This window comes from Musca domestica, unplaced genomic scaffold (genome assembly GCF_030504385.1).
Source record: "Musca domestica strain aabys unplaced genomic scaffold, Musca_domestica.polishedcontigs.V.1.1 61, whole genome shotgun sequence".
In the NCBI taxonomy this organism is placed as follows: Eukaryota; Metazoa; Arthropoda; class Insecta; order Diptera; family Muscidae; genus Musca; species Musca domestica.
In genome coordinates, this window is record NW_026712367.1 from 4516509 (window position 1) to 4536162 (window position 19654).

At 36.8% G+C, this 19654-nt stretch overlaps 1 protein-coding gene across 1 annotated transcript; it reads right to left on the reverse strand.

Moving 5' to 3' along the window:
* Nucleotides 1-615: 615 nt before the first annotated feature.
* Nucleotides 616-1921, reverse strand: LOC101893277 (trypsin-1). The gene is made up of 4 exons (XM_059129468.1): nucleotides 1841-1921; nucleotides 1500-1749; nucleotides 861-1426; nucleotides 616-797 (listed from the first exon to the last, which is right to left on the reverse strand). Exons 1-4 carry the CDS (start codon nucleotides 1898-1900, stop codon nucleotides 624-626), a joined length of 1050 nt encoding a protein of 349 aa, XP_058985451.1. The 5' UTR covers nucleotides 1901-1921; the 3' UTR covers nucleotides 616-623.
* Nucleotides 1922-19654: the final 17733 nt, after the last annotated feature.

Consider the following 19654-nt stretch of genomic DNA (forward strand, 5'->3'; position numbering starts at 1 on the left):
TTTTCTTTGTAACTGAGTTTTGTGGTATTTTTTTTTTTTTTTAATATCGTAAATTTACGATATTGTATTTCTCCAGTTTTAGTAAACAATTGTTGAATTTTTTCAAAGAAATGTGTAAGGTAGTCATTTAATGAGGTGATTTGGACTTCTTTTGAATATCGTAATTTTACGATATTGCATTTTTTCAGATCTAGCAACACTCCTTTATAAATTTTCGAAGAAGTTTAAAAAATAAAGAGATGTAATTAGATGTTTTGGTAGTTCTTAAAATATCGTAAATTTACGATATTGTATTTTTTAATGTTTTAGATTTTTTTTGCTAACTTTCGAAGAGGTTTGAAAAGGAAATCCATTTAAATATATGTTTTGTCCATTTTTGCCATATCGTAAATTTACGATATTACACATTTTTCACATTTACAACTTTTTTCGAAGGATTTTTCTTAAGAAATCGAGTTTTCCAGTAACTTTTTTTAATATCGTAAATTTACGATATTATTTATTTCCATGAAAAATTCATTCTTTTTTATTTAATTTTTTTGTTTGATTTTTATTGAATAAATTAGAATATTTAAATATTTTTTTTATTATTTTGAATTAAGCCTCCTGCTCTCCTGGAGTTTCTATTTAACACAATAGCAGGCATCCCTGGTGTTGGCGGCAATCCAATCCAAATATTTACTAACTCTGGTATATACCCCAGGAGCATCGGGACTGGCACAGCCATAGCCAAAGGAGACAACACCGGCCAAACGGAAAATACCCTCACGGACTATCAAGGGACCGCCACTGTCACCCTGAATGGAAGAATAGAAAATGGGACTTTAAGAGAATTTCCGGGAAATTTCCTGAAAATTTACCTGGCAAGCATCTTTACCCCCCTCCAAGTAGCCGGCACACAACATGGTATCCACAATCATGGAGGAGTAGGATGTGGCCCTGCACTGGGCATTGGTGATAACGGGCACCGTGACCTCACGCAAAAAATTCGACGAGGACCCACCATCCGATGTCAAACCCCATCCAGCCACAATGGCAGGTTTAAAGTCGAAATTGTGATTACTGGTAATGGGTAGGCAAATGGGCCGAATGGGATCCTTGAGGGGAACGGGTTGATCCAGCTTTAGCAGGGCAATATCATGTTGCAAAGTGGCCGGACTGTATTGACGATGCATGTTGACGGCAGAGACCTTACGTAGAATACCCTCGGAGGCGGCATTTTTATCTAGCTGCAGCAGACGTACGGTCAAACCTTTAGTGTCCATGCCATGGACACAATGGGCTGCCGTCAGGGCATAACGGTCATTGATAAGAGTGGCTCCACAAAATTGAAATGAGCCCCTCAGCACCTGGGCAATCCAGGGATATTTGTTGGTTTTCACTTTGGAGCCGCCCACAATTCGATTGATGTTGGGCACACCACAGGCTGGGGCGATTGAATGGGGGGGAATGGATTCATTTAATTTCTGTATCTGGAGTTGCTCCTGGTCCATACTTACTACAACTGGCACACTTGTTGCCCTGGAAAGCTTTACCCTCACTGCTGGGCACAAACTGGGCGGCTGGGGCCTTGGATCCTCCCAAAATGGAGAGTAAAATTTGCTGTTTATGCTCGGTAATGAGGTCATCAATGAAATCGCCTTGCACTCCCGGAGGTGGCCCGGATTCGGTCATATTTTCCGCCACATCTCGTGTGGGTTTTTGATAGACCAATTCCTGAGAATGATTGGGCTTGGGATAATCATAACCCTGATGGAGAGAGGTGTAATTTTTACAATATTTTCAAAATTGTTTTTTTTTTTTTTTTTTTTTTTTTTTTTTTGAATTTCACAAATATTACCCCGGCCTGGGAATAGCCACACAATTGCCACAATATCAAAATCCCAAAAATCAATTTCATTTTTGAATAAATTTGAATTTGGGTTAAATTATTGAGATTTTTCTTTCAGCCACTTGTTTTTTCTCTTTTGTTATGATTATTTCTTCTTTGTTTCACTTCTTATTCACCAAGTCACCGATCCAAAACGATAAAGATGTTAAGCGTTTAATCTCGCTCCCGATACTGCGAAAGAAAGTTTGATTGTAACGGTTCTTATATCACCTCGCTGCCAGGGCAACAAAAAGAACAAAATCCACCCAAAAACAAAAAAAAAAGAAACAGATCAAAGCTCCAATAAAAAATGCCAGGCATCTCCTTCAAAATCAATTAATGCGAGCACAAAAATATCTTTGGTGGTCCCTTAAGAATACCAGCTCCACAACAAAAAAAATCCCAAATTGCTGCCGGCAATTAAATCGCACATTTTATGTTTTGTCAGGGCAAACATGAAACCATGTCATTTTTGGGGAATTGTTTAAAGTGGATCGGTTTTGGTTTTTTATTGTAATCCCCCCTCCCTCCCACCAAAAAAATGTTTCTTTTTTATTTTGCATAATAGCCATAGACATGTTTTATTAATTATTAAACAAAAGACATAAAAAAATGCGTGATAACAGAACCTTTCATTTTTTAATGGTAGTGACCTAAATTTTTGAAAAAAATGGAGCCAGACACACAACACCAACAAATGGTGACAAATTGATTTATATTTTTCAAGTGTGGTGAATTTTAGTTTTTTTCGGAGAAAAAAAAAAAAACATTCAAAACGAAAGACTTAGGAAACAAACTTGAAATTGCAATCATTTAAACAAAAGACTTAAGACACAAACCCTCACGGTATTAATGTGGGCAAATCAAAAGACTTAAGGAACAAACATGAAGACTAGAAATATTGAAATAAAAGACAAAAATACATTTTTTAATATTTTATTTTGAAAAATATTTTTTAAAATATTAAAAAAAAAATAAATATCCAACATTTTTCAAAAAAAAAAAGAAAAAAATTTTAAATTTGCAATCAAATAATTAAACCAAGTAAAGAAAGGCCAAAGTTTGGATGGGCCAACAATAAAATATGGAAATGGGGTGAAGATATACAGGGTGAGATAAAACAAGTAAGCAAGCAGTAATTTCGGCCGGGTCGAACTTTGAATACCCTCCACCATTTGGTACAAATTTGGCATTTTTCAAAAAATTAAAATCCATTAAAAATTCTGTTAAAATCATAAAAATACCGAATATAGCTGTGATATTTGGGGTCTATACGACGGCATGGACCTGCATAGGTAACTTTTGTCATAAGCCTTTACAATATTCAAATGCGAAACCTAAAAAAAATGGTGAATAATGTAGCTAAATTATCAAAATACCGAATATAGGGAGGTACTGATATATGGGGGTTATACGAAGACGTAGACCTGCACAGACAATTTTCTGTCACAGGCTGTAGTATCCGTTATGAATTTCAAATACGACATCTCAAACAATTTCGGTGGGTATTGTACCTAAAATCGTCAAAATACCGAATATCGGGAATTACCGATATATGAGGGCTCTACGGAGACGTGGACCTACACAGACAATTTTCTGCCCTAGGCTGTACTATCCATTACGAACTTCAAATACCAAATTTGAAACAATTCCGGTGAATAATGACGCTAAAATCATCAAAATACCGAATATCGGAAGGTACCGTTATATGGCGGCTATACGAAGACGTGGGCCTACACAGACAATTTTCTGCCCTAGGCTGTGCTATCCATTACGAACTTCAAATACCAAATTTGAAATAATTTCGATGAATATTGTCGCTAAAATCGTCAAAATATCGAATATCGGGAGGTACCGCTATATGGGGGCTATACGAAGACGTGGACCTACACAGACAATCTTCTGTTTTGGGCTGTACTATTCATTACGAACTTCAAATACCAAATTTGAAACAATTCCGGTTAATAATGTCGCTAAAATCGTCAAAATACCGAATATCGGGAGGGACCGTTATATGGGGGCTTTACAAAGAGGTCGACCTGCACAGACAATTTTCTGTCATAGGCTGTAGTATACATTTCGAACTTCAAATACCAAAATTGAAACAACTCCAGTGAATAATATCGCTAAAATCATCAAAATACCGAATATCGGGAGGTACCGTTATATGGGGGCTATACGAAGACGTGGACCTACACAGACAATTTTCTGTTTTAGGCTGTAGTATCTATTTCGAACTTCAAATGCCAAATTTGAAATAATTCCGATGAATATTGTCGCTAAAATCATCAAAATAGCGAATATCGGGAGCTACCGTTATATGGGGGCTATACGAAAACGTGGACCTGCAAAAACAATTTTCTGTCCTAAGCTGTAGTATCCATTACGAACTTCAAGTACCAAATTTGAAACAATTCCGGTTAATAATGTCGCTAAAATCATCAAAATACCGAATATCGGGAGGTACCTTTATATGGGGGCTATACGAAGACGTGAAGCTACACAGACAATATCCTGTAATATGCTGTAGTATCTATTGCGAACTTCAAGTACCAAATTTGAAACATTTCCGGTTAATAATGTAGCTAAAATCATCAAAATACCGAGTATCGGGAGGTACCGTTATATGGGGGCTATACGAAGACGTGGACCTACACAGACAATTTTCTGTCTTAGGCTGTAGTATCCATTACGAACTTTAAACACCAAATTTAAAACAATTCCGGTAAATAAAGTCTCTAAAATCATCAAAATACCGAATATCGGGAGGTACCGTTATATGGGGGCTATACCAAAACGTGTACCTACATGGACCATTTTCAATACCAAAAGTCCTGCAGACATAACATACATTTGAGTAAAATTTTATCAATCCACTTCAATTCGTTCGGAAGCTAGAGCGATTTTCACAGACGGACAGACCGATACACGGACAGACATCGCTAAGTCGACATAGAATTTAATGCTGATCTAGAATATACTTTGAGGGGTCTAAAAAACTGCAACAAAGTCAAACGGCTTAATTTTTACATTTTTAAATTTTATTGAATGAAAGCAAAAATGTCGGAAATAGCATCAAATTTTGGAATAATTTTAGATCGAAGTTCGAATTGGTCATATTTGGCACGAATTATGGCCTTCGAACGGCCAATGAAGCCGTCACATACGCTGCCCGAATGTTGCTATGCTCTGTATTTTGGCCCATTCCCGGCGAGGCGCTTGCTTGCGGTGATCGACATTTTGGTATTTTTTTAGTGCCAACCTTGCTTTCCAAAATACTTCAGACACAATAGTCCAACGGATTGGTATCCGGAGATTTTGGTGGAAATGAAGTGAGGAACCTCATTTTGTAACCACTCTTGGGTGGCGCGTGCGCTGAGTGCTTTCGGAATGTCCAAGGTCTGCGGCCAAAATGTTTGCGTGCCCAAGGCATTAATACACCCCCCCCCCCCCCCCCCCCCCTCAGAATATTTTCGCGATAATATTCGGCATTTATTCTGATGTTCGATTTATACGAGCGGAGAGGCGCCAGCGGCTGTTATGGCGGCCCACACCATCACCATGGCCGGTGGGCGCTTGAGTTCTGGTGGCCAGCTAACCGAAGGAGTACATTTTCAGACCTGACCTCTTTGGCAAATAAACACGATAATTTTGTTTGCTTACATTGTTCGGCTGGACAATGAATGTTTTCTCATCGGAGATCGGAGAAAACCAAATTCGGCAGTTAACCACTTTCGGCCAAGCGAAGCAACTCATTAGGTCTTTTGAGTCTATTTTCTTTCTGTTGCGGAGTAAGTTCCTGCAGTTTTTGCAATTTCGATGGCTTTACCCCGAGCTCATTTTTCAATATATGCCGAATGGAATATTGCGATATGTTCGGATCACGAGCCATTTTTCGGCCACTGCGGCTCGGCAGGTTTCGATCAAGTCACTACTTTACTTTTCGAACCATTTCCGCTGATGTTGCTGACGTTTCTTCTGTCCACTTCCTTGACATCGGGGGCTATGCTATCATGGTATCACGGTAACGAGCGATGATGGTACGAGACACAAAAGATTTATTCACATTTAAATGCTGTAGAGCTCTAAGCCACTTGTGGTACGAAGTTACGAAATACAAAAGATTTATTCACATTTAAATGCTAAAAAGCTCTAAGCCACTTGTGATTTTCCAGCAAAATAAAAAGAAAACACACTATCACGCTTGAATTCCGAACCCGAATAACTTTTTTTCTGGAAAATTCTCACCAAAATGCTTTGGTAGGCATGTAAAAAATGTAATGAGCTGTCACTGGAATAATTTTAAGAGCTGTCGGACGAGTGGCATCGAAATGACAGCAGTCTGAATTTGTTTGCAGTTTTCTCATCTCAGTCCTATATCAAAAGACTTAAGCCACAAACTTGATATAAAATCAAGATTCTCTCTCTCCCCCCCCCCCCCCTCCACTGCCATGAAAACAATGCCGTTGACACTTGTCCCTCGCCATGGGCTTCTGTGATCGAGTTTTCGTCTCTGATAATTGATATTCGATTCATCCATTGATAACATCGAAAACGATTATGAAATTTCATATTTAAACTGGCTGGCCAGCATGCCTAGCATTGGCTACGGTCTGGCTCAGTTAACACTTACTCATGTTACAGTTATTATTAACTAATAAGCCGATATTACAGAAAAAAAAAACTCACATTTATGGGCTTTGATGTTGTTTTAGGAAATTCGAAAAAAAAAACGAAAAGAAAACCTCCGAACAACAAAAATATTATTTAATACCTGAAGGTATTTTTTTTTTTTCTTCCTCTATGATACCATAAAAACCCCATATAACTGACACCATCACCAACAGCAGTAGCGACAACGCCAGTGAAGGCAGTCATGATGGCATGGAAGTGCCTGGTTTGTTTCGATGGTCAGTTTTGTGGCAACTTGTTGGTCCATTTATGGTATCTGCAGTGCAAAACATAAAAAACAAACTCTAAAATAAACAACTCAAATTACTTTAAATAGACGGAACGTGTTGTGCAAAAATCTCCAAGTTTGCCATCACATGTGTGGGGAGGACAAGGGGGGGGGGGGTGGAGTGCGGCTGGAGCTTTTTGTCGGCCTGGTATTATATTACGCTTCAATGGACAGTCGTCAGCCAGCGAGTGTGCGTGATGCATACCTAAACAGATCTACATTTGGTAATTAATGGTTTTTTTTTTCATTATTTTGTTGTTGTAGCTGGTTGTTGTTGTACGACAACCATAACCACAAAACAGTGACAGTAGTCGTGCCTTAAATCCAAAAAAAAAAAACAAAACCTGACCACGGTTAAGGGGAATATTTTTAAGAAAATGCTACAGAAAAAAAATTCTCACGCATGGTAGGTAAGCGAAAACTAAAAAAAACAACAACAACAAGAACACATGTCAAAAAATCTCAAGAATTTTTTTTTTTTTTTAATTTAAAATAAAAAAAATATTTTTAAAATAAAATTTCGAAATCCGAACAAACCTTGGATTTTTTAAAATAAAAAGTTTTTGATAATTCTAACAAAATGCGGAATTTTTATACTCCATACAGAGGGTATATATCATCTTATAAAGCCAAAAACTTACCACACCTAAATAACGGTTTTAGACCCTAGGTCTATTCTGGACTAAATTCCTTTCAGGACATTTAGAGTTCATCTAAAGATGTCCGTTCGTCCCTTTGGCTGGCTGATAACTCTCAAAGAGAGAATCCGATTTCGCTCAAACTTGGCAGATCGTGATATTACAATCAAACTTAGATCCAGTTCGGAAATGGACAATATCGGTCTACTACTACTACTAGTACCTCACCCACAAAGGTCAAAATTTTCACAGACCGTAATTTACCTGCTAAAACGAGAAAGGTTCATCCAATTTTCCTCAAACCTTGCAAATCCGAATATTTTTATGAGTGCTAGCTCAGGTGTGAAAATGGACAATATCGGTCCACTCTCCATCAAGTACCTTCCCCCACAATGGGTTAAAATTTTGAATATTTTATAATTCATATAAAACGTGAAATAAGAGCCCGATTGTCTTAACATTTCGAACACACTAAAACTTCTATGAGCACACGAGATCTGCTGTGAAAATAGAATATATCGGCCATGTCCTTCTGCTACCTCCCCCACAAAGGAGTCAAAATTTTGAATATTCAGAACGCTCATAAAATGCGTAATGAACATCCGACCCTCTTCAAATTCCACACATCTAGATATTTTCACTAACATAAGATCTGGTATGAAAAAGAAATATATCAGCCCTCTTCTTCCGGTACCTCCCATAAAGGGGTCAAAATTTCGAATAATTAAATCTCTCACAAAATTCGAAGCAAACATCCGACTGTCTTCAATTCCATTGTCTTCAATTCCATTGTCTCAAACATTCCAATATTTTTACTAACAAAAGATTTTTTGGGAAGATGGGATATATTGGTCCACTTCTTCTGGTACCTCTCCCACAAAGGAGTAAGAATTTTGAATGACCATGAAGCTCAAAAACATGAAATGAGCATCCGATTCGTTTCAAACTCGAGATCTTCTCCATTTCCTAATCTCCTAATAGAAGGCCAGAAGGCCTCCTCAGAAGACCTTCTCCAAAGAAGACCAGAAGTCTTCTCATAGAAGACCAGAAGGTCTTCTCCAAAGAAGATCAGAAGGTCTTCTTCAAAGAAGATCAGAAGGTCTTCTCCAAAGAAGATCAGAAGGTCTTCTTCACATAGAAGATCAGAAGGTGTTCTTCCCATAGAAGACCAGAAGGTCTTCTTATAAAAGACCACAAGGTTTTCCCATAGAAAACCAGAGGGTCTACATGTAAAAGACCAAAAAGCCTACCTGTAGAAGATCAGAGGGTTTACTGATAGAAGATGGAAAGGTCTTCTCAGAGAAAATGTGAAGCTATTTTCATAGAAGTCTTTTCAGAGAAGGCCAGAAAGTTTCCTTACAGAAGACCAGAAAATTTTCTTCTCATAGAAGACCAGAAGGTGTTCCTCATAGAAGGCCAGAAGGTCTTCCCATAGAAGACCAAAAGGTCTTCTCCATAGAAGGCCAGAAGGATATCTCCATTGAAGGCCAGAAGGTCTTTTCCATAGAAGACCAGAAGGTCTTCTTCTCATAGAAGACCAGAAGGTCTTCTTCTCATAGGAGACCAGAAGACCTTCTCCATAGAAGGCCTGAAGGTCTTCTTCACAGAAGACTAGAAGGTCTTCTCATAGAAGACCAGAAGAAGGTCTTCTCATAGAAGATCAGAAGAAGGTCTTCTCATAGAAGACCAGAAGAAGGTCTTCTCATAGAAGACCAGAAGAAGGTCTTCTCATGGAAGACCAGAAGGTGTTCCTCATAGAAGACCAAAAGGTCTTCTCCATAGAGGACCAGAAGGTCTTTTCACAAAAGGCCAGAAAGTCTTCTTACAGAAGACTAGACAATCTTCTCATAGAAGACCAGAAGGTCTTCTCATGGAAGGCCAGAAGTTCTTCTCATAGAAGACCAGAAGGTCTTCTCGTAGAAGATCAGAATGTCTTCTACTCATGGAAGACCAGGAGGTCTTCTCTTCAGAAGACCAGAATATCTTCTCATAGAAAAAAAAGAAGGTCTTCTCATAGAACACCAGGAGGTCTTCTGACGATAATGTCTTCTCCAGGCCAGAAATTCTTCTCCATGGAAGGTCACAAGATCTTCTCATAGAAGACCAGAATGTCTTCTCATAAAAGGGAAGGTCTTCTTCTCATAGAAGACGAGAAGAAGATTTTTCCCATAGAAGACCAGAAGAAGGTCTTCTCTATATAAGACCAGAAGATCGTAATCTGCATTTAATATTTGAATTGAAAGAAAGTGGTTTTCCCCAATCATAATGATTTATGCCCATGGCCTTTGACTTATTCTGCACTATACCTTTTTTTGGCAAATTCCCACGCACACAGATTTATGTCAAAACAAAGAATGATTGCCATTTTTCTAAAAGCATGAATGAAGCGTAAACTTTCATCGAAAATCGATTGGAGCCATTAACTGCTTCTTTATTCTTACTTCACTCACAAAATATAATAAATGATGTGTTTTAAGCAGATTTGGCTACGGACATTTTATAAGACTCCATAAGTCAAAAAAGTCAAAGATCTATAAATTTGATGCTTGTTCCGTAAGTCTATTGTTTCTAAGAAAATGGTTGAAGCGATGGGAGAGAAAAAAAAACAAATAAAAGAAAGTTCTACAATAGATAGAAGAGATCAATTTTGTAAAAATGAAGGAAAAAAAATATAAAAAAAACCGTTCGTTTCCTAAGTCTTCTGTTTTAAAGGGGTGGTTCTAAAGGCCGTTGTACCAGAAAAATTCATTGAGAAATCGGTACAAAGTTATAAATTATGATGTTTCATGGAAAGAAAAAACTGGTACACATTTTTTTTGGAAAAATATCCTATAAATATTATCCTATAAATAAAAAATTGGGAAGTGTTGATAGAGTACCGTATCTTTTGGAAGTGTACTAAAAGCCTTCTATTTTCTGAGAAAAGAATACTAAGAAGTGCACTTTCTTTGGTCTGAGTACTAAAAATCCCCTTTTTTCGAGCAAAGAGTACTAGGAATCCCTTCCATTGACAAGGGACAATTTAATCCCACATTTTCCTTAAGGCAAGAGTTTTATATGTCTTCCTTTTGGCAAGGATACTAAGAAAAATCCTTTATCGAGAAAGGATACTAAAAACACTCATTCTTAGAAAGAGGGTACTAACCATCGCCCTTTTGTTGCGAAGAAAAAATCAATGTTTCTCGGAGAAGGAATACCAAAAATTAACTTTCTTTGAGAAGAGTGGACCGATATTATTCATTTCCGCACCTGGTTTAAATATAAGAAAATGCAAGGTGGGAGAAAAATCGGATTATTCTTTCTGTGCAGTAAAACATTTTTTTTTTTAATTTCGACCTTTTGTGGGAAAAGTACCACAACGAATGAACCGACATCGTCCATCTCTGAACTCGATCTAAGTTCGACAATAATATTACGATGTACCAACCAAATATCCATAAATTATGACCCAGAAGATTTGTTGTTCAGGTCTTTTGTTTCCAGTTTTTTTATACCCTCCACCATGGTATGAAGGGTATATTAAATTTGTCATTCCTCGAAATATACATTTTAGACCCCACAAAATAAATATATTTTTGATCAGGATAATATTCTATGTCGGTTTAGCAATGTCCGTCCGTTTGTGGAAATCACTCTAGCTTCCGAGCGAGATGATGTAGGTTGATAAAATTTTACTCAAATGTATATTATGTCTGCAGGACTTTTGGTTTTGAAAATAGGCCATATGGGTCCACGTTTTGGTATGGCCCCCACATAACGGCACCTCTCGATATTCGGTATTTTGTTGATTTTAACGACATTATTCACCGTAATTGTTTCAAAATTTGGTATTTGAAGTTCGTAATGGATACTACAGCCTAAGACAGAAAAGTGTCTGTGCAGGTCCACACTTTGGTATAGCCTCCATATAAACGGCACCTACCGATATTCGGTATTTTGATGATTTTAGCGACATTATTCACCGGCATTGTTTCAAATTTGGTATTTGAAGTTCGTAATGGATACTACAGCCTATGGCAGAAAATTGAAAGAAAAATATAAAGGCACCTCCTGATATTCGGTATTTTGATTATTTTAGACATTATTTCAGACATTATTCACAGGAATAATTTCAAATTTGGTATTTGAAGTTCGTAATGGATACTACAACCTAAGACAGAAAATTTTCTGTGCAGGTCCACACCTTCGTATAACCCCCATATAACAGCACCTCCCGATATTCGGCATTTTGCTGATTTTAGCAACATTATTCACTGGAAATGCTTCAAATTTGGTATTTGAAGTTTGTAATGGATACTACAACCTTAGACAGAAAATTATCTGTGCTGGTCCACGTTTTGGTATACCCCCATATAAGGGTACCTCCCGATATTCGGTATTTCGATGATTTAAGCGACATTATTCACCTGAAATGTTTCAAATTTGGTATTTGAAGTTCGTAATGGATACTAGAGTCTATGATAGAAAATTGTCTGTGTAGGTCCACGTCTTCGTATAGCCCCCATATAACAGTACCTCCCGATATTCGGTATTTTGATGATTTCAGCGACATTATTTACCGGAATTGTTTCATATTTGGTATTTGGAGTTCGTAATATATACTACAGCGTAAGACAGAAAAATGTCTGTGCAGGTCCACGCCTTCGCATAACCCCCATATAAACGGCACCTCCCGATATTCGGTATTTTGATGATTTTAGCGACATTATTCACCGGAATTCTTTTAATTTTGGTATTTGAAGTTCGTAATGAATACTAGAGTCTATGACAGAAATCTGTTTGTGCAGGTCCACGCCTTCGTATAGCCCCCCTATGAGCGGCACCTCCCGATATTCGGTATTTTGATGATTTTTGCGATATTATTCACCGGAATTGTTTCAAATTTGGCATTTGAAGTTCGTAATGGATACTACAGCCTAAGGCAAAAATTTGTGCAGGTCCACGTCTTCGTATAGCCCCCATATAACAGTACCTCCCAATATTCGGTATTTTGCTGATTTTAGCAACATCATTCAGCGGAATTGTTTCAAATTTGGTATTTGAAGTTCATAATGGATACTACAGCCTAAGGCAGAAAATTGTCTGTGTAGGTCCAAGTTTTCGTATAGCCCCCCTATAAGCGGCACCTCCCGATATTCGGTATTTTAATGATTTTTGCGACATTATTCACAGGAATTGTTTCAAATTTGGTATTTGAAGTTCGTAATGGATGCTACAGCCTATGACAGAAAATTGTGCGTGCATGTCCACGTCTTCATATAGCCCCTACGTAACAGATTTCCTTTGAGTAGTATTTTTCCACAGAACTTTTTGGACATTTTTCAAATTGTTTCAAAATTATTCGCCCGGGCCGATTTAGCTGTTTTTTCATGTTTTTATTGGGTTTTAGTTCCCTAATGGTATTTTATAGCACCTCAAGAGAATTTTGTGGCAAATTTTCTTAACTTTCCTTCAAAAAATTTAAGATTTTTCCAATAAAAATATGTCCAAGAAATAAGGCTCTGTTTTCTCTTTTTCTAAAAAGTGTTCAGTTTTATTAACACTTCCAAAAAAAAAAACAGGAATTTATCATTCTCCATCATTTGGTGGCTCGTAGCGATCTTTCTCAAAAATGTGGTACCCATTTCATTCCCTTCCTCCAGAATGAAGGTTTTTTTCAATGCATTTGGAACCTTGTTAGTGCCCTTTATCTAAGAAAATTCAGAAAAATGCATTTTTTATGTCCCTTCTCCAAGAACGTGCCATTTTTAGCACCCCATCTCCAAGAATGGATGGTTTTTATACCCTCTCTTTAATATTCTTTTTCTTATTTGTAATCTTTCTTAAGGAGGGGTTCCTTTAGAAGAAATGTGAAATTTGAAGAGAGACGGATATATATTTGGCATTTTATGAGAGATATAATTATTCAAAATGATGAAACTTTGTAAGGGAGGTACCAGAGGGAGAGGTTCTATATCTTCTAACTTTACACCAGATTTTGTTTTAGTAGAAATATTGGGTTGTCTGAAAGTTTAAGGAAATTGGATGATCTTTTCGCGTTTTACGAGCTCCGTGGTCATTCAAAATTTTGACCCCTTTTGTGGGGGAGGTACCAGCAGGAACGGTCTCATTATATTCCATATGAATATATAATCTCTTCATACCTAAGCTATTTACTACCTTTTGTCGAAAAGGGATCATTTTAAGTACCTCTACTACTTTTTGGTACCCTTTGTCGTACAATGGTTAATTTTAGTACTCCTAGTTAAACAAGGGGCATTTTTGGCGCTGCTTGCTTAAAAAAGTCATATTTCTAAGTACCTTTGGTGAAAAGGCAAAATTGTTTAGTAAATCTAGTAAATTGTTGTTACTTTCTCCAATACAACCCATTCATTAAATGCCTTGAAAGGTGAAAGACTTCGTTTCTATGTTTACCACCTTTTTTTCTAATTTTTTTAAAATTTGTGTTTGTTTAGCTAATAATCTCCAGCGTTTAACAAGCAAATTAATTGTAGGTGATTTGTGTGTTTGTTTTTTTGTCTCAGCTAAAAATACAAAATTATAAAAATTGCCAAAAAAAAAAAAAAAACAAACAGTAAAGAAAGTCTTAAAATCGGTCGGGACCGACTTTATCATACCCTACAACACTTTGCCAATTTATTAGAGCTCCACATAACAATTAAAAGTTTTTATGGGAGAATTCAATCATGCACGCCATGATTATAATTATAATTTACAGTTCAAAAGACTAAATATGCCGAAGCATTTGTATCTTTTTCTTATATTGCCCATTTGATATATATATGGGAACTATAACCAAATCTGAACCGATGTTGATAAAATTTGGCAAAGATATTTCTGAGCTGAATTGCATAAATTTCCCTGAATATCTTTTTTATGAAGTGCATATTACGGCTGCGAAGGACTAAAATAACAAATCGGATGTACAATATATATGGGAGCTATAGCTATATCTGAACCGATCTTCACCAAATTTGACATAATAGCTTCTAGGTTCAATTCGGTCATAAGTGCCAAATTCCATGCCATTTGGTCAAAAATTAGACGTTTGGTGCACAATAAAAGGTAAATCGGACGAAGTTATATGTGGGAGGATACATCCAAATCTGAACCGATCTTGATAACATTTGGCAAGGATATTTCTTAGCTGTATTTGATATATTTCCCCAAATATTGTTGTAACAGAGTGCATATTTTCGGCTGTGGAGAACAAATATAAGAAATCGGATGAACAATATATATGGGAGCTATAGCTATATCTGAACCGAACTTCACCAAATTTGACATACCAGCTTCTAGACTCAATTCGATCGTAAGTGCCAAATTTCATCCCATTTGGGCAAATATTAGATGTTTGGTGCACCAAAAAAGGTAAATCGGACGAAGTTATATATGGGAGGATATATCCAAATCTGAACCAATCTCGATAAAATTTGGCAAAGATATTTCTGAGCTGCATTTCATATATTTCCCTGAATATCATTGTTACAGAGTGCATATTAAGGCTGCTGAGGACAAAAATAACAAATCGGATGAACAATATATATGTGGGAGCTATAGCTATATCTGAACCAATTTCGATCAAATTTGACATACTAGCTTCTAGACTCAATTCGGTCGTAAGTACCAAATTTCATCCCATTTGGTCAAATATTAGACGTTTGGTGCACCAAAAAAGGTAAATCGGACGAAGTTATATATGGGAGGATATATCCAAATCTGAACCGATCTCGATAAAATTTGGCAAAGATAGTTCTTAGCTGTATTTGATATATTTCCCCAAATATAGTTGTTACAGAGTGCATATTACGGCTGCGAAGGACAAAAATAACAAATCGGATGAACAATATATATGTGGGAGCTATAGCTATATCTGAACCGATCTTCACCAAATTTGACATACTAGCTTCTAGACTCAATTAGGTCGCATGTGCCGAATTCCATCCCATTTGGGCAAATATTAGATGTTTGGTGCACAATAAAAGGTAAATCGGACGAAGTTATATATGGGAGGATATATCCAAATCTGAACCGATCTTAATAAAATTTGGCAAATATATTTCTGAGCTGTATTTGATATATTTCCCTGAATATCGTTATTACGGAATGCATATTACGGCTGTGGAGAACAAATATAAGAAATCGGATGAACAATATATATGTGGGAGCTATAGCTATATCTGAACCGATCTTCACCAAATTTGATATACTAGCTTCTAGACTCAATTCGTTCGTAAGTGCCAAATTTCATCTCGTTTGGACAAATATTAGACGTTTGGTGCACAATAAAAGGTAAATCGGACGAAGTTATATATGGGAGGATATATCCAAATCTGAACCGAACTTGATAAAATTTGGTAAATATATTTCTGAGCTGTATTTTATATATTTCTCTGAATATCGTTGTTACAGCGTGCATATTACGGCTGTGGAGAACAAATATAACAAATCGGATGAACAATATATATGTGGGAGCTATAGCTATATCTGAACCGATTTCGATCAAATTTGCCACACTTATTTTCAGGCCTAATTTGGTTGTATGTGCAAAATTCCATACAATTCGGGCTAATATTACACGTTTGGTGCACAATAAAAGGTAAATCGGACGAAGTTATACATGGGAGCTATATCTAAATTTTTACTGATTATCTCCAATTTCCGTAGGGTTCGTCCTTGGGCCAAACAAATGATTTGTGCAAAATTTTATCTGGATCGGGTAATAAATGCGAATTGTACTTTGTTCACAAGAATACATGGACAGACGGATGGAAGGACAGATGGACGGACATGCATAAATCGACTCAGAATGTGATTCTATGCAGATCATCAAAAGGACCTATGGGTCTATCTCGTTTCCTTTTGCCTGTTACAAACAAATGTCCAAAGACATAATACCCTGACCACCTTGTGGTGTAGGGTATAAAAATACCAAACACCAAACCAAAATTTCCGTACATTATGGCCCAGCAGGTTTGTTGTCTAAGTCTTTTGTTTCCTGCTTTAGAAATCATATTCGAAATGACTCGTTTTTTGGCCAAATAAAACTGAACTTGTTTTTTGCTGCTGTTGTTGTTGTTGTTTCACAATGAACTGCATTCTCTTGCGTGTCTGTCTCTGTGGGTCTGTGTGTGCGTCTGTCTTTTAACAACCCTGAGTTGAATGTCTGTCGTTTTGTCGTCAGTAACGGCAAAAACAAGGGAGTCAAACAACTAAAGTGTCAAGTCAAAGCCATTAAAAAATTGCTGTGCGATTTTTTTTTATTATTTAGAGCTGAACTGAACTGTTCCAGTTGGTGATGGAAGTGGTGGAGGTGCTGCTGCTGCTTGGTCTGTGGCTTTTGCTGCTGTTGGGTGATTGTAAGAAAGCCAGTTTACACTGGCAATGACTTGCGAGCAGTACCCGGTTTTTTTGTGGCTCTTTTAAATGTCAATTGAAACATGAATCGCCCGTTTTATGGGGCATTATTTTTGTCTTTGGCAAGAAAAATGTTGTTGTTGCTATACAAAGTGCAAAATTCTGTGTGTTTCGCAAAAAGGTAGCTGGTGAGTCGGAGTAAATGAAACTGCATTTCTAAAATCATGGTTGGCAATGGCGTAATTTCTTAGGAATGCCATGATGTCAAGGAATTAACTTTAGAATGGATGAATTTGACAGGCCAAGATAGGGTTAAAAAATTCGAAATTAAAAATCAGATTTGATCAATTACATGGCTCTCAGCTAAGCTTGTTGCCATTTCCTTCACCTCCTCTGATGCTGCTGCTGAGAGATAATCACCTCCCAACAGAAGTCAATCATCTGCTACATCATTAAATCCATTGTGAGAATGTGTGTGTGTGTGTCTGTCTCCTCAACGTATTTGGGTCATTAGAACATCAGAACTCTACCTTAGAGCCTCAAATCAATGTCAGATGCTGTTAAGAAAAGAATTTCTTCTTAGAAAAAAAAAAACAACAACAACATAACTTCAGCATCAATGGCAAGCTTCATCATCAACTTGAAGACATCATGTCCAACGAACGAAAGTAAAGAAGACAAGAAAAATAGAAGAAAAAGAAAAAATAGAAAAAAAAAAATCAATAGAACAAACTTGTTTTTTTTTCTCCAACTCCCCTTCCCTTCTCTCCCCCTCTCCGCTTAAGCCAACAGCTCTCGTCAGAGATTTCAAGTGGTATTGTCATAAATCTCAAGAATCTTTAGCTGGCCAGCCAAGAGACGGTCAAGTAGATTTCAAGAGACCGGCAGACAAACAAACAATCCAAACAGATTAAGGTTAATACAAATGTTAAGGCCAAAGAAAACCATAAAAGCACGGGAGGTGGAAGCGGGGCATCAATGTTTTATGCAGTAGCCTTTGCTTGAGGGGGGGGGGATAATGGCCGCCAGAGGTAATATGTGGTTTGAGGTTTTACTTGGCTCAAAGTGAAGTAGAAAAATAAACAAAAATTACAAAAACAACAACAACAAAAATCGCCGAAGAAAACAATAAGCAATTGATGGCTTGGAAAAATATCAGAAGATGTATTGAATAGGGATATTGGACTTTTTCTAATTTTTAGAAATATTCCAAAAAAAGTCGAAAATAAATTGTAAAATTCAGAGAGAATTTTGGTGAGAAAAATTAAAAAAAAGAAATCAACAGATCTTGTGAGGTTTCAGAAAAACAAGTAAAGAAAACATTAAGTTCGGCCGGGTCAAACTTTTAATACCCTCCACCTTAGGGTAAAGGAAACACTAGAAGAAATATGGCAAAAACCATTAAAATGCCGAATATCGGGAGGTACCGTTATATGGGGGCTATACCAAAACGTGGACCTATACATGCAATGTTTTGCCACACGCACAGGGATCCGTTATGACCTACAAATATCAATTTTTAGACAAATCCGTGAAAAAATATGGCAAAAACCATCGAAATACCGAATATCGGGAGGTACCGTTATATGGGGGCTATACCAAATCATGGACCCATACATGCAATGTTTCGCCACCGGAGCTGGAACCCATTATGACCAACAAATACCAATTTTTAGACAAATCCGTAAAAAATGTGGCATAAATCATCAAAATACCGAATATAGGGAGGTACCGTTATATGGGAACTATACCAGAACGTTGACCGATGTATCTCATTTTCAATACCAATCGTCCTAGACACAATACAAATTGCTCTGCTAAATTTTGGCGCTCTACGTCATATAATGTGGGCTGTATCGTGATTTCAACAGACAGACGGACAGCCAGACGGACATCGTTAAATCGACATAGAATTTTATGCTAATTATGAATATATATACTTTATGGGGTCTACGACGAATATTTAAGGATGTTACAAACGGATGTCAAAGTTAATATACCCTCCTATCCAAGGTGGAGGGTATAAAAATTAAAGCAACAAAAATAAATATTTTTTAAAAGCCTTTGTAGGAGTTCTGATATAAGTAATTAAAAAAAATACACGAGTCCTTCTAGGAGTCCTGATAAAAAACATATTCCTAGGAGTCTTTGTAGGAATCCTGGTATTTCAAAAAGTCCACACAGTCACTTGTAGTAGTCCGGCTAAAAATATTCTCGAAAATTCTCTAAATTTCTTAGAAGTCCTGGATAAAAAGTAGTTATAAATCTACAAATCTTTGGTAGAAATATTCTTCTAAAAGTTCTCCAGCTTTTATAAGGGAGCTAGTAAAACAATTTTAAATTTGTTCAACCTTTTTACAATTCTCGGTAAAAATATATCATAAATAATTATCAGGCTTCGGCAGGAATCCTATTAAAAATACTGAAATTAATAGAAGTTCTATAGATTTTGTAAAAGATCCTGATCGAAGTAATTCTAGAAATACACAAGTCCTTGTTAAGGGTTCTGGAAGAAATATTCTCAGGAGCTTTACAAAAGTCCTGGATTTCTTGAAGGTCCAAGAGAGTTTGTTGGAGTTTTGCTGAAACTCTTCTCCATCATCCTCAAACCTTTTCAGAAATCCTGGTAAAAAAAGTTGGCACATATCTACGAATCTTTGATAGAAATATTTAAAAAACTCTAATAAAACATAAATCTAAAATTCTTCGAGCCTTCTGAGAATTCCTAGGAAAAATATTCGAAAATGTTCACAGATCTCTAGAGGTATTAAAAAAATATCAAAAAAATCCACTGTCCTCTGCGGGAGACCTGGTAAAATTAGGCCATTG